Genomic DNA, 16,084 nt, shown 5'->3' on the forward strand with positions numbered 1-16,084 from the left:
TCTTTTCAATCTTTTTTGTCAATGTTCTTCAGATTGAATAATTTCCATTAATCTATCTTTGAGATTCCTGAACCTTTTCCCTTTCATCTCCATTCTATCATTAGGCTATACAGGATATTTTAAATTTCAGATTCTTCTATTTCAGTTCTAGAATTCCTACTGGCATTTTTTACATTCCATATTTTTGCTAAGATATTATCTCCTTTCATTTATTGTACACATATATTCCTTTACTTCACTGAGCATAGTTATAATAGCTATTAAAAATCTTAGTCTACTGACTTTACCGTTATCTCCTAGCATCAGCTAGGAGTTGGTCCCAGTTGATTTTGTTGTTTCTTGGAGTGGATCACATTTTGCTGGTTTTTGTGTAACAACTAAGCTTTGACTGTGTAATGGATAATGCGTGTGTTAGGCTGTGAAGACTGTATTCTGTTCTTTCAGTAGGCCCTTGTTCAGACTCAATCTGCAAACTTTCTTAGGTGGCAGCTTAAATTTCTGTATTGTTTGTTTGTTTTCTCCTTAGCTGGGCTGCTTATAATATACCCTGTATGTGCATTGTTTGGGGGCAGGGAAACTTAATTATTTTAAAGTATCATGATTGCTATGCACATTTTTACTTTGGTTGTTGTTGTTGTTTTAAAAGGTTTCCTAGATTTTAGAATTACAGTTTTATTTACTAGAAATAATCATAGGTATTTGAATTCCCATTACTTATTTTAACAATTAAATTAAAATGCTTATTCTTTTATATTTCTCTTTATTATAGATCGAGCTGGGAGCATTAGTACCCTTGATTCTTTAGACTTTGCAAGATATTCAGATGATGGTAACAGGGAAACAGATGAAAAAGTAGCAGGTGAGTAAAATTGTAAGGACAGATTTGGATTCTTTTACATTCCAGAAATAATAAAATGGCTTGAAGAATTTTTTCCCTTCTACCATTTGGTATGTGACTATAGCATATATAGTTATTATACAAAGTTATGTTACTAATTACTAATTTACTGTAAGTTTGGAGGCTCCCCAACTTTTTCTTTTTGTGCTTCTATGAGTTTCTGGTTATGTATCCCTATAATTTGCTTTTATGGTTGGAGCCAGCAGTTTACAACCACACAGTTATAAAACTGGTATAAGACAGGTTTAAGTTAGCCATAATATAGTACAAAGTTGGACCTTAGCGCCATTCCTTTGATCCTGTAAAGCAGGGCTGATAGTCACATACGTGTACCAATACAACTCTATTGATGATTAAAAATTGGTTTTGAGCCAGGCATGGTGGTTCACACCTGTAATGTCGGCTACTTGAGAAGTTAAGGTGATAGGATTGCTTGAGGCCAGGAGTTTGGGACCAGCTTGGGCAACATAATGACACCTAATCTCTTAAAAAAAAAAAAAAAGGTTGAAATACTTTTGTGCTTATTGATAAAAGTTTGCCTTGAGTTCCCTGAGTGCTCCCCAGCTGTCACAGCATGTCTTCAGAAATGTCTGACTTTGCTATGATCCAGAAAAAAGAAGGTTAATGCTTGGTACAATAAGGGCCTCTAGGACCCTGCCAGTCCCAGTAAGCAGGACATCCTCTTTAATTGCTAAGACTTTGGCTTTGAGAGAGATGGGAAAAGCAGGGAGACATCAGTTGGGTATTTTGAGCTCCATCAGAATGGTAGGTACTTCTGGAACAAAAGAAATACCAAATGGGACACATGGGGCCTGTGAAGGAAAAATGGGGTAACAGAATACCTGTAACGTGATTTCTCTCTTAACCAACTCTGTTGAATTTTTCTTCCATTTACTGGGACAAGTTTTTTTAAACATACTGAATGCTTAACCCTCGTGGTCATTATGAATAAAAATGAGTGTGAATTCTTATATAGCATTTGTTTCATTCTAAACACTATTCTAAATTTATATTAACTCACTGAATTATAGAATTATCATCTTCCTCTCCCCAGGATATTGAGGCTCTGAGAGAAATTATATATAAAGACTCAATAGCAAAGCTAGGATTCAAATCCACATAACCCAGGAACAGAGTCTACGATTGACTGTATTATTTGCTACCTTTGGCATGAAAGATTAGGTTTGATCGAATTCAAAATGTCATTTCAATAAATGATTTTCATTCCTTGCTCAAGAATAGAGATACTGATCATTTTAAAATCTCAGACAGTGTTGTATGAGTTAGAAAAAAATGTAATTGTTTTACTGAGACAGGATTCAGCAATATAAATAATACCACTATCCATGTAATGGGGAAGTCACTAGAATAGTTTAATGTGGCTCTCCATTTCAAATTGTTGAATTATGAGCATGATTTATTGACAACTGTATCAAAATGGCAAATCACATTGGTAATATCTAAAAATAAACAATTCAAATTTTAGGATGAATTTATTCTAATTATATATTATATACTTGTTAAATAGCACTTGTATATATTGGCTATTATATATTATAAAATATATGGTATTTTAGTTTATTTAGAGATATATCTAGTTTTATATAGTTTTATTGTACAAATTGTTACATATTAAAAAATAACTCCTACCCAGAAGTTATCCATGTAATTAGGTTTTTCCCTTTAATTTCCATATTAAAACTTATATTTTAGATTGAGCAAAGTTAAAGAGGTTTGTTATTATTTTCATTATTTAGATATTTTAGTACCTGTAATTAGGGGGAACTGACATAAAAGCAAAATGTTTAGCTTAAATTTATGATCAGTAATTGTTTGATACAATCTCTAACTATTTATGTCAATTTAAGGTAGAAGAGAAGAAGAAAATAGAAGTTCCTTTGACCAAATACCATTTTCATTCCCTGTCTAACTTTTTATTAAAGGCAGAGTAACAAGGTTGATAGTCTCTGTCTGACCTAAACACTTTTTGAGAGACAATGAACAAAGAGCAGTAGACCTGGATAACCCTCAGATTTGCACAGCTAGGAGTAAAATGTATTAAGTGTGTGATAGTTTTGGCCTTACTTTTTTTTTTTTTTTTGATTTGAGACTATCATAAGACAACAGACCTTACATTTTTAACCTGTAGAATATACTATATCTCTAAGTTTGGAGAAATAAAATAATTTTTAATTACTATACTGTGCTTATATATAAATAAATACTGTGATTCATGTTCAGTAGGAAAAGGGGGAAGAAGAGCATGTATAATCCCAAGAGAATATCTTTCAGCCTTTTAGTGCTCATGAACAATGGCTTTTTATTGAACCAAATGTGTAAGTGTGTAGATGAAACTTTTTTTAAAGCTTCAATTAATCACAATTCCTATTTCTAAAAAGATTGTGACTCTGCTTTTACTTGAAAAGCCTGTCAAAAGGCCAATAATTGGGAAAAGATCATTGTCCTCTCATCTGCCATTGAATAACGTGTAAACCTCACCAACCCCTCATGGGTTGGAGTTTTGTGCCTGCAGCTCTCCCAGGCTACCCCTGTAAGCTGGTGGCTCTACAGTTCTGGGGTCTCAGAAGTGGCCCTAGTCCCACAGGTCCACTCAGCATTGCTCTGATGGAGACTCTGTGGCAGCTGTGACCCTGCAGTAGGTTTCTGCCTGGGCACCCAGGCTTCCCAATACATTTTTTGAAAGCTAGGTGGAGGCCACCATGGCCCCACAGCTCATACACTCTGCATGTCTACGGAGTCAGCACCGCAAGGAAGCTGCCAAAGCTTACTGCTTGCACGCTCTGGAGCTGCATCACAAGCCTCACTTGGACCTGCTGGAGCCATAGAGGCAGTGGCCGAGCAGTACTGCACCAGAATGCAGGCAGCAGAGTTTTTAGGCGGCTTTGAGCAGTAAAACCATGGAGGGCACCCTGGTCCTGTCTCCCAAAACTACTCTACTTTTCCTAGGACTCTGAGCCTGTGATGAGAGGGACAGCCTGGAAGAACTCTGCGATGCCTTCAAGGTCTTTCTCCCACTGTATTGCTGTCTTACCTGGCTTCCTTGTCATCTCCTTAGCAAATGGCCACTTACCACACCCTTGGTTTGTTCTCTAAACATACCTTTTCAATCTTTACATGAACAGGCTGTAAATTTTTCAAATATTTCCACTCTTCTTCTCTTTTAATTATAAATTCCATCTCCCAATGATTTAATTTTGAAGCTTCTATGACTTAAAGTGTCAGAATATCTAATTTGAATGTACCCAAGTTAGCAGAAACTATGAAATAAGCTTCTGTAGGAAAACAGAATGAACTGTGTCTGTTACTATGATATGTGTTGGGGTGGGGGCACGGGCGGAAGAAGAATAATGAAGAGACATCTAAGAACAAACGTCTGTATTATTTTCCTATACCAGTGCTGGGTAGAGGGAGCTTGTGGATAACACACTGAGTCTGTTTACCCATCTAGCAAATGAAGGGTCTCCTCTAATGCTTAATCAACTATTAATTTATGAGACAGATACTAGATTTCTTTCCAGCATCATTCTTACCACCTTTCTCCTAGATTTAAAAGTTTGGTTATTTTTTCACATGTACACACATATTCCTTCAAAGAGGAAGGGATCTCTAAAGGAACAGATGTTTATTAGCACCTACTTTATGCCAGGCACTATGCTAGGTGCTTTATATGAAGTATTTTATTTAATCTTGTTAGGAATACTGCAAAACAGGTCCTTTTTAGGTTTATAGTTTCTATAAGCCTAGAACACTAAGGCTTATGCCAAGGTTGAGAAATTTGCCCAGTACTTCCATATAGTAAGGGACTGTATCAGGATGTATCACGTAAAGAGTTTTTACTGAAGAGCCTGCAATACATCTTTTAGTACCAGGCTGTAGCTCTGACCCATCTGTATATTCATGTGGATGGCATGTTTTTGTCTTTCCCATGTGAAACTATTTCACAGAGCCATTTTCTTAGAAAAGAAGTAAAATTTTAAAAACTTTTTATTTTAGATATTTTCCATTTCTCAATTTATTTTTGATATGAAGTATACATTTTTATATAAAATGATTTAAGCAGTAGCAGGCACTAAACAAAAATCAGTAATATAGGTGATTTTTCGTTTTAGATTAAAGCCTTTCTATATGTTATTAAAACTACTGTGCTTAGCGCATATACAACGTACCTCTTGAATTTTCTGGTTTTCTTAAAGCTAACAAGAGAGACCTATATTCTAAATATCAAGATTGCCATTATTTAACTTATTTTAGGCATTTCAAGCATCTGCTCTTTGTTAGGTACTATGCGTTAGATTTCTATGTAGACATACAAGATAGATAACGTTTTGCTCTTGAGGAATTTGTTCTGAAATATGTCTATATCTGTCATACAGATAGAAGTTCAGTACTTTGGAAGTGGTAATAGAGACCTTGTTTTTAGAACCCCCCTCCTCCCATATTCCTGTTTCGGGTTGACAAGATCTGTCTTTTAGCATCAGAGTCCCTGACTTTGTTCTCACATCTCTATTACTGAATTACTTCTCCAGTTCACACCTTAACTGTGTTTTGGGATCTGGAGAACTAGAACTATGCCTTCTGATTTGTAAGGAAAGACACTCCTGACTGCTGGTAAGATCAGTTAATGTTTCAGATTTATCACATATCACATCAAGTATTGGAATCTCCATTCATAGTGCCTTCTCTATAGTTAAAGTATTATGCTACTCTAGGAACAGCAGTCAACAGTACAGACATATGAAGCTTATATGTTCTACTAGACATTCTAAAATGGCCTTTAGATTTTTGCTGTGGGATCATCTGTCCCAGTCCCCTGGAGTAGAAGTAGCCTTCTCATTCCTTAGGTAATGACCGGGCAGCATCCATATCCATCTTTATCAGGATTAAATAAGCCTATTTGGCTTCTAATTTTATGTTTCTCCCCAGGTACAGGTAAATCTTTTCCTTCCTATTAGCAGTACATTTTGATTTTCTTGTTTTAAACCATAACTAAATCTTATTTCATGATTTTGTCAGATTTAAAATAGGATAGGTGCTCCAACAAGGCTGTAAAGAAGATAAATAGCATTTTGAAAATAGATGTCTTGTTATTTGTCACCATGCAATTAAAATAGGCTCAGAGAGAAAAAAAAGAATACATCATTGTGGTGGGTGGTTATATTTAATCTAAAAATAAAAGTGATTATATGTTCATTAAATTTTTGTGGGCCAGAGAAGAAGGGTTTTATCTTTACTTTAGATTAACATTTCCAGAACTGTATTTCATGAGAATGTTAGTTTCATAGAGGAAAAACAAAAGTGGGAAAAAAGAAAATGAGAATTTTATGGTCAGATAAGTATAGAAAATCATGGTTTTCTGCAGGATTTTTCAGGGTCCTTAGGGTTTTAGTTTATTATAGTAATTTATATATTAAGTCATAAATGTCTGAACTATGACAATTACAGAGACAGTTTAGATGAATGGTTATTTAGGGAATTATTAAAGGTTGGAATCAGTATGGCTTTGACATTTAATTGGTGTGAGAGTAAGGGGAGGGAGTAAGTGAATAGTCATCTACAGGTTTTCCATTTGGCCAGCTGCGTAAATAATGGTGCCATTATTGTAGAGACTGCAGGGGGAGAACCAGATTTGAGAGGAAAATGATGAAATCCATTTAGATAGGATTCAACTAGTAATTTATGAGATATTCAAATGGGCATATCCAGGTGATAACTGGGTAGGTCTGTGTCTTGTGAAAAGAATTTTTAAATTTCTGAGTCTTCAAGTCCACAGGAGTGAAAGTCATTACAGTGGAGTGTGTAAATTAAGAAGAGAAAATGCCTAAGGATGATACATTGATAAACACCAACTTTGAGATGAGTGATAGAGGAACTCCAGCAGAAAGAACAATAGTGGGAAGAATTTTTTTTAAGGCTGTGGGAAAGAGGATGCTTTGTTCCCACCAAGTTGAATATAGAAAAAGAAATATCTACAAGCTATGGAGATTGCATCTTGCTGTCACTTTTTTTTTTCGAGACAGAATCTCTCTCTGTTGCCCAGGCTGGAGTGCCTTGGTGCAATCTAGACTCACTGCAACCTCTGCCTCCCGGGTTCAAGTCAAGCCATTCTCTTGTCTCAGCTTCCCTAGCAGCTGGGATTACAGGCGCATGCCACCAAGCCAGCTAATTTTTGTATTTTTAGTGGAGATGGGGTTTCACCATGTTGGTCAGGCTGGTTTCGAATCCCTGACCTCGTGATCTGCCTGCCTCCCAAAGTACTGGAATTATAGGTGTGAGCCACAGCACCCGGTGTTTTCTCTTATTTATTGCTAAGTCATACCTAGCAGTACTAAGTTTCTCAAGTCTATAATTGGCAGGGAGAATTTTCTAAACCTAGTAGAGGTGACGATAGTACTGTCTTGGGACTTTTGTATTATTTTAGGGATGGGTTTTTATTCTAACTCATATCCTTATGAAAATTCAAAAGAGATTTTTTTTCTTTTCCTACAACTGTTCTGGGATACTAAAATAAGTATTAAAGATTGGGAAGTGTTATTTCAAAGCACCTTATAGTCAGAAAAAAATTCCAGAAGATTCTGACTTGAAAGAAGACAATTTTACATAGCAAAGTAGATGACTCAGACCTAGTGATTGGAACTCTTCAATGATGAATGAAAAAATACTTGCTTCAGACCAGTGTTATGGAAAACATCTTTTAAAATACAGCAATATTTTGAGTGTGGACCAAAATGAACTAAGTCTAGCAAGCATTTCAAGATAATATCAGTGATGAATTGAGTTGGACAACAAAATACTGACATTTTATTTCCACCTTGAAATTTCACATTTCACCTTTGGTGTCTCCACAGAGTTAATCTTATAAGTGATGAAAGGATAATCTTTAAGCACTCAAGTACATCTAATATACTACAGTATTATCCAGTGCAGCTTGAGAAATAACTGTTTCAACTAATCTAGAGTTGTTTATACTGACTTAAGTATTAACTATTTTGGTATGCGATGTTAATATACATCTACATCTTTGCAGTTATTACTTTAGTTCTAGTAAAATTGCATTTAGCAGAGTTGGACTAGTAGAGTGACCAGCTTGGTTGTTCATTCCTGCAGTGTTTTTAATAAACATACTTATCCTCAAACATTTTTAGGAAGAATTATAATGTCTGAAAAATATTTGCAAAGCTGTTCAGCACAATGTCTCTCTTTATGGGATAATTAATTTTTGGCTTTAATCTAATGTTAATAAAGAAGAGACATTTATATATCTGTAGATATAGCACTGCTATTAACCTTTCTTTTGAAACTTTCTCATGTAATTATTTGATTATATTATGCCTTTATAGAAATGTACTATAGACTCAAACATAAGCCTTTGTCTTTTAAAGTCTATACTGTATATTAAGAAACATGCAGCAGAGTGACTTCATTTTGATAAGTACTATCTTTTTAAAGCATTGGTAACTTCTAACTTCAAACATTTCGCAATATATATGTAGATGTGCATAAAAATATAAATTCTTGCCGTCTGACATGGGTTTTTCTGGCTTTCTGTGCCTTAACATCAGTGTTTTACTCTTGGTCACCTAACTTTCACCAATTGCATTTTGAGTTTTTTTGTTTTTTTTTTTTTTATTTTTTTTTTTAACCATTTTTTTTTTTTTTTTTTTTTTTTTTTTTTTTCATATTTCTATCATTCTGGCGTAGGGCACTTCTGATCTGCAATTGTTCTGTAGTATCTTAGAAAATTTTAAGTGATATCAAAAGCATAATATATATATTTATTTTATTTAAGATACAGTTAGGTATTTTTAAATCGAAATCAGTTGCCTAGAGTTTTGGAAAAAAAAAAAAAAAAAAAAACCAACATGCTGTGTAAACCTATTCTGTACTTGCCTTACACACTGAATGTATTCAATCTTACTTCAGTGCAACTCTAAGAGTTTCTGAAAGTGTAAGTTTTAAGGGAAATGTTTTAACTTTGTTGCACAGAATTATTTGCAGATCAGCATTGCTGACTACCGAAAAATATATAGTAACATAAAATGTCATCTGATTTTTAGTGGTGCTTCCATGTTACTGCAGTTAAATTTCTGTGCATCAAAATAATTGGCCTTTGTGTACTAGATGTGATTCAATTACATCTTGTTTTTATTGAAAATGTGCAAACTGAGTGAATCCTAATTTTTCCATATATTTTTATAGCTTGTCTCTGATAACATCTCATTTGGCATCTTTTTTCTGTGTATCAGTGAATTAGGAAAAAAATGCATTTTTAAGATGAAACCTTAAGTTCCAGTTTTTATGCAGAACAATTTAACTGTAATTTCTTAATATCCATTTGTGACAAGGATCACTTAATTTTCCCAGAGCTTTACTTCTCAGAAATATATTTTTTTCTCAAGTCTAAGCTTTGCTTTTTCTATAGCACAGTAATTACACATTTTAAGAAAAATCACCAGTTAAGACACACATAGTTAAATCTCACTCATGATGAAACATTTTAAAGAACTTATTAAAATATTCATATTTATGTTATAATCAGATTATGTGATAATAGGAGAAATTCTGAGTTTCACTAGTACCTGTTAACATGAACATATGTATTAGAAGAGTTATAAGAAACTTTGAAATTCCATCAGAAACTTTGAAATTCTACTTAATTTTACTAGTGTCCTTAGAGAACTATACTTTTAGAAATGTAACCATCCATTTGCTATAGAATTGTCTTAATTAGAAATTAAAAGAGAAACTATTTCTATCCTGTGGCTTTAAATGAAAACTAAAATAAAACCCTTGGGGTTTGGGTTTTTTGTTTTTGTTTTTGTTTTGTTTTGTTTTTTTGATATGTGTTTGACATATCTACGCTTGTTTTTAGAAAACATACTCTTGTTTGTAGAAAAATTTATAGGCTTCCCAATATTTGTTAAACCTATTCCTTCAACATCCTAACGAAGGGATCTATTCACTAACGTTTCTATACATTGATTTGTAACATTATTCTGGACAATGCATTCTAAGTTAACTTTAGTGTAAAACAAAAAAAAATCTAACATTTTCTTTTTAAGAATATTTGCTTGGGCTGTATCTAATTTTTACCTTGTCCCCTAAAATTATGTCACCTGGACACATCTCATTTCATTTCTTACCTAGACTGAGTAAAGCAGAAGTACCCAGATTATTAATATTTCTTCTTTATCTAAACGAGAGTAGGCCATAGATTTTATTTTTAAATAGAGCTATTCCTTGTCAGACAGCTAGAACATTTGATAATAATCCCCTGAATTCTAAAACTATGGAAAACATTCACCAGTTTGCTTGCAAATCAACTCTGCTGCATGCGTTCACAAGTTTCATAAAGATTGCATGCTTTCTGTTTTCAATACAAATTGTATTTTTTTTTCATACCCATCCTTGCTTTTTATTTTTTTATTTTTGTTTCCCTTTTCTTGGTTGGATGCCTGTGTGTGTTTATTCCAAATCCCTGTCCAGTCCTGGAGTTTGAACTACGGAAAGCCAAGGAGACCATTCAGGCCCTCCGAGCCAACCTGACAAAGGCTGCAGGTGGTGTACATAAAACTTTTTTGAGACTTTTCTACTTTGACAATGTAGAAGTAGCTGAGATACTTTAGAATGTAAAATAGTAAAATAGTATTTATGTTTTTTTCCACCAGAGCATGAAGTTCCTTTACAGGAACGAAAAAATTACAAATCAAGTCCTGAAATTCAGGTGGGTGACAGAAGACAGATCTAAAAGTATCTTCCGCATAAAATGGTAGCATAAATATTGAAGGAGGAAAACTTATGATTTTCTGTTTGCCTCTTATTTTGCTTCCAGGAGCCAATCAAACCTCTTGAAAAGAGAGCTCTAAACTTCTTAGTCAATGAATTTTTATTGAAGAATAACTACAAGCTTACATCAATAACTTTTTCAGATGAAAATGATGATCAGGTAAAGTTAAAGTTACTTCTTATTTTAACAGTGATTTATTTCCTTTTACACTTATAATTCACTTTCTCTTTCACGTAGTTTTTTTTTGTTTGTTTGTAATTTATATATATCGTAAAATTCTACGAGGCTGGTTACCAGAAACATCAGTCTCTTGCCTACCTAGTCTATTAATTCTATTAGCTTACAGATTTTTTCTTTCCCTGTTGCTTTCTATGTAAAGACTTTTCATTCTTTCTAGACTCCTTTTTACAACTCCTCAGTGACTATATAATCCACTCATCTTTGCATATATTCATAAAGTATGCTTTTTTAAAGACATATACTTGGTAGTACAGGTTATTGTATACTTATAAATCCAGGTTAACTATAAACCTTTTCAATTGCACTATGACAGTTAAGATGTTATATAAATGGATGACAGTAATTAAGAGAGTATATTTTAAATGAGAGTGAGAAAATAAGCTGTATCTCTCTAAATAGGGGCCAATTTTAGAACTTTATTATTATTATTTTCCTGATGAAATCTTTTAAGCAAAAAAAGATGTCTTATTTTAGTGTCATTTCTCAACTGTGAATACTTTGACTTCTTAGTGCTAATGAATTGGTTTGAATCTTGTACCTTAAAAAAGTAAATGCCAGTGAATTCATCATGTAGGAATCTGAAGGCCATCATTTTAACTCAAGATTATTCTGTTGGTTTATAAAATCTCTTGTAGATCCCTTAGCAAAAATAGAAATTTTCTGAGGAAGATAGTTCAGTTACCCACTCAGTTATTAGAATACATTTGGCAAAATTAAATGCAACAGATATCTAGTTATTTTTTATTAAATGGTAGTTTCACTGAACATGTGCTATGTAAGAGACATTAAACTGATATTTAACTAACATAATTATTATGCAATGATATACTATGGTTATAGTTTAGGTTAATTGTGTTTTTTAAATGATCAACTAAACAGTGAATAGGAAAGATTTTAAATGAATGAAAAACATTGAGCAGTCAAAAAGAATACAGAAAAAGAATAAAAGAGGAGCAAAAAATAGATGGAATACATAGAAAACAGATAATAAAATGGTAGATTAAAACCCAGCTCTATCAATATTCTCTGTAAATGTAAATGATTAGTCCTTCTCAAATAAAAATCAATTTAGAGATATCAACAATGCTCTCTTAAAACTTAATAGCACAAGTCAACAGAAAATCATTTAGGATATGGAAGACTTGTGCAACATTATCAACCAATTGGTCGTAATTAAAATTTATAAAATACTTCATCCTTCAACAGTGAATACACACTCTTTCTAAATTCAGATGGGTCACTTACAAAGGTGGACCACATTATGGATTATAAAAAAAAGTCTTAAGTTGGTGAAATTAGCAAATAGTAACAAAGTTATTTCCAAATAACACAAGTTAAAAAAGAAATTAAAAGGGAAATTATTGTTTTGAATTGAATGAAGATGAAAACAAAACATATCAAAATTTGTGGGATATAACTGAAGTAGCACTTAGAGGGGAATTCATAGCACTAAATGTCTATACTAGAAAAGAAAAGATTTCAAATCACTGAAATCAGGTTCTGCCTTAAGAAACTAAAAAAAGAAAACCAAGTGTAACTCAAAGTAAGTAGAAGAAATAAAATAATAAAGATGATAGCACAAGTCAATGATACATGCAGCAGAAAACAGTAGAGAAAAATTAGTGAAACAAAAAATTAGTCCTCTGAGAAGATGAGTAAAATTCATAAACTTCTAGCCTAACTGATTAAGAAAAAGAGAGAAGATACAAATTACCACAACAATGAACAGGGTTACGTTACCATATATTTTACTTATATTAAAGGAATAATAAAAGAATGTTATGAACAACTTTTCTTAAAAGAAGACAACTGCCAAAGAACACTCAAAGAGAATTAGATTATTTGAAGGACTTTAGATTTATTAAAGAAATTGAATTTGTAGTTAAAAATTCTCCTACAGTGAACAGTGCTGCAATACACATACCTGTACATGTGTCTTTATAGTAGAATGATTTATAATTCTTTGGGTATATACCCAGTAATGGGATTGCTGGATCAAATGGTATTTCTGGTTCTAGATCCTTGAAGAATCACCACACTGTCTTCCACCATGGTTAAACTAATTTGCGCTCCCACCAACAGTGTTAAAGTGTTCCTATTTCTCCACATCCTTTCTGACATTTTAATGATCACTATTCTAACTGGCATGAGATGATATCTCATTGTGGTTTTGATTTGCATTTCTCTAATGACCAGTGATGATGAGCTTTTTTCTTTTATATATATATATATATATATATATATATATACACACACACACATACATACATACACATATGTATATATATTTATATATATACATATATATACGTATTTATATATATACGTATATAAATGTATATACGTATATAAATGTATATACGTATATATATAAATATATATACATATATATATTTTTTTTTTTTAATTGCACTTTAGGTTCTGGGGTACTTGTGAAGAACATGCAGGATTGTTGCATAGGTGCATACATGGCAATGTGGTTTGCTGCCTCCATCCCCCTGTCACCTACATCTGGCATTTCTCCCCATGTTATCCCTTCCCAATCTCCCTACACCCCGCTACCCCTCCCCTATTCCACACCAACAGACTCCAGTGTGTGATACTCCCTTCCCTGTGTCCATGTGTTCTCACTGCCCAACACCCATCCATGAATGAGAACATGCCGTGTTTGATTTCCTGTTCCTGCGTCAGTTTGCTGAGAATGATGGTTTCCAGCTTCATCCATGTTCCTACAAAGGACACAAACTCATCATTTTTTATGGCTGCATAGCATTCTATGGTGTATATGTGCCATATTTTCCTTGTCCACTCTATCATCAGTGGGCATTTGGGTTGGTTCCAGGTCTTTGCTATTGTAAACAGTGCCGCAATGAACATACCTGTGCATGTGTCTTTATAATAGAATGATTTATAATCCTTTGTATATATAGCCAGTAATGGGATTGCTGGGTCAAATGGAATTTCTATTTCTAGGTCCTTGAGGAATTACCACACTGTCTTCCACAATGGTTGAACTAATTTACACTCCCACCAACAGTGTAAAAGTGTTCCTATTTCTCCACATCCTCTACAGCATCTGTTGTCTCCAGATTTTTTAATGATCGCCATTCTAACTGGCATGAGATAGTATCTCAGTGTGGTTTTGATTTGCATTTCTCTAATGACCGGTGATGATGAGCATTTTTTCATATGTTTGTTGGCCACATACATGTCTTCTTTTGCAAAGTATCTGTTCATATCCTTCACCCACTTTTGAATGGGTTTGTTTTTTTTTTCTTGTAAATCTGTTTTAGTTCTTTGTAGATTCTGGATATTAGCCCTTTGTCAGATGGGTAGATTGTAAAAATTTTTTTCCCATTCTGTTGGTTGCTGATTCACTCTAATGATTGTTTCTTTTGCTGTACAGAAGCTGTGGAGTTTAGATCCCATTTGTCTATTTTGGCTTTTGTTGCCAATGCTTTTGTTGTTTTAGTCATGAAGTCCTTGCCTATGCCAATGTCCTGAATGGTTTTGCCTTGGTTTTCTTCTAGGGTTTTTAGAGCATTTTTCATATGTTTGTTGGCTGCATATATGTCTTCTTCTGAAACGTGTCTGTTCATATACTTATTCCACTTTTTGGAACCAACCCATATGCCTATCAATGATAGACTGGATAAAGAAACCACCCAAATACCCATCAATGATAGACTGGATAAAGAAAACGTGGCACATATACACCATGGAATACTATGCAGCCATAAAAAAGATGATTTCATGTCCTTTACAGGAACATGAATGAAGCTGGAAACCATCATCCTCAGCAAAATAACACAGGAACAGAAAACCAAACACCACATGTTCTTACTCATAAGTGGGAGATGAACAGTGAGAACACATGGACACAGGGAGGGGAACATCACCCACCGGGGCCTATTGAGGGGTCGGGGGCTGTGGAGGGATAGCATTCGGAGAAATACCTAATGTAGATGATGGGTTGATGGGTGCAACAAACCACCATGGCACGTGTATATCTACGTAACAAATCTGCACATTCTGATCCTAGAACTTAAAGTATAATAAAACAATAATAATAATAAATCCTCCTACAAAGAAAACTCCAGGTCTGGATGGCTTCACTTGAGAATTTGACCAAACATTTAAGGAAGAAGTAATACAAACTCTTATTAAAGAGAAGAGAATACTTCCTAACTCATTCAATGAAACCAACATAATTCTGATATCAATACCAGACAAAGACACTGCAAACAAAGAAAATTATAGGTTCATTTCCTTTATGAATATAGATATAGAAATTATATATGATATTTTAGCAAATCAAGTTAAACAACATATTAAAATGACAATTCATTATGACCAAATGGGGTTTATTCTGGGAATATAAGGTTGATTTCATATCCAAAAATCAGTCATTGTAATTCATCATATTAAGAAGAAAATAATATAATCATCTGAGAAGATGCAGAAAAGGCATTTGACTGAATCCAACATCCATTCTCTTTTAAAACTTTAAAGAAATTAGAAATAAAGGGGCATTTCCCCAACTGATAGAGGACTTTATAGAAAATCTATCACTAACATCATCCTTAATGATGAAAGATGAAGAGGAAAACAAGAACATTTACTCTCACTACTTCTGTTCAGCATCATACCAAAGTTTCTAGTTAGTGCAATAAGGCAAGAAAAAGTAATCCAAGAACACATTTTGGAAAGAAAGAAATAACAGTCCTTATTCACCAATGGCTTGATCATGTGTATAGAAAATCCTATGGACTTTCCAAAAAAGATACAAAAACTGGCTGGGCACAGTGGCTCACGCCTGTAATCCCAGTACTTTGGGAGGGCAAGGCAGGCAGATCATGAGGTCAAAAGATTGAGACCACCCTGGCCAACATGGTGAAACCCCGTCTCTACTAAAAATACAAAAATTAGCTGGGCATGGTGGTGCACACCTGTAGTGTTAGCTACTCAGGAGGCTGAGACAGGAGAATTGCTTGAACCCGGTAGGTGGAGGTTGCAGTGAGACGAGATCACGACACTACACTCCAGCCTGGCGACAGAGTGAGACTTCGTCTAAAAAAAAAAGAGAGATGAAAACTAAGTGATGTTAGCAAGGTTCTAGGATACAAGGTAAGTATAAAAAA

General features: G+C 33.9%; 1 protein-coding gene across 9 annotated transcripts in view; it reads left to right on the plus strand.

Annotated features, from left to right (window-relative positions):
* RELCH (RAB11 binding and LisH domain, coiled-coil and HEAT repeat containing) overlaps nt 1–16,084 on the plus strand; it is a 124,097-nt gene that overhangs the window by 23,490 nt on the left and 84,523 nt on the right. For 7 of the 9 annotated variants that reach the window (XR_004273586.1, XM_032293675.1, XM_032293666.1 and 4 more), the window contains exons 2-5: nt 770–859; nt 10,403–10,474; nt 10,585–10,640; nt 10,749–10,862. Coding sequence is in view for 8 of the 9 variants with exons in the window: in XM_032293675.1 (XP_032149566.1) it covers nt 770–859; nt 10,403–10,474; nt 10,585–10,640; nt 10,749–10,862 (332 nt within the window). In the remaining variant the exon portion in view is untranslated. The remainder of the gene's footprint in view (nt 1–769; nt 860–10,402; nt 10,475–10,584; nt 10,641–10,748; nt 10,863–16,084) is intronic. The other 2 variants (XM_032293671.1, XM_032293672.1) reach the window with 1 other exon arrangement.

This window comes from Sapajus apella, unplaced genomic scaffold (genome assembly GCF_009761245.1).
Source record: "Sapajus apella isolate SASKATOON/1434 unplaced genomic scaffold, GSC_monkey_1.0 scaffold30, whole genome shotgun sequence".
NCBI classification, from domain to species: Eukaryota; Metazoa; Chordata; class Mammalia; order Primates; family Cebidae; genus Sapajus; species Sapajus apella.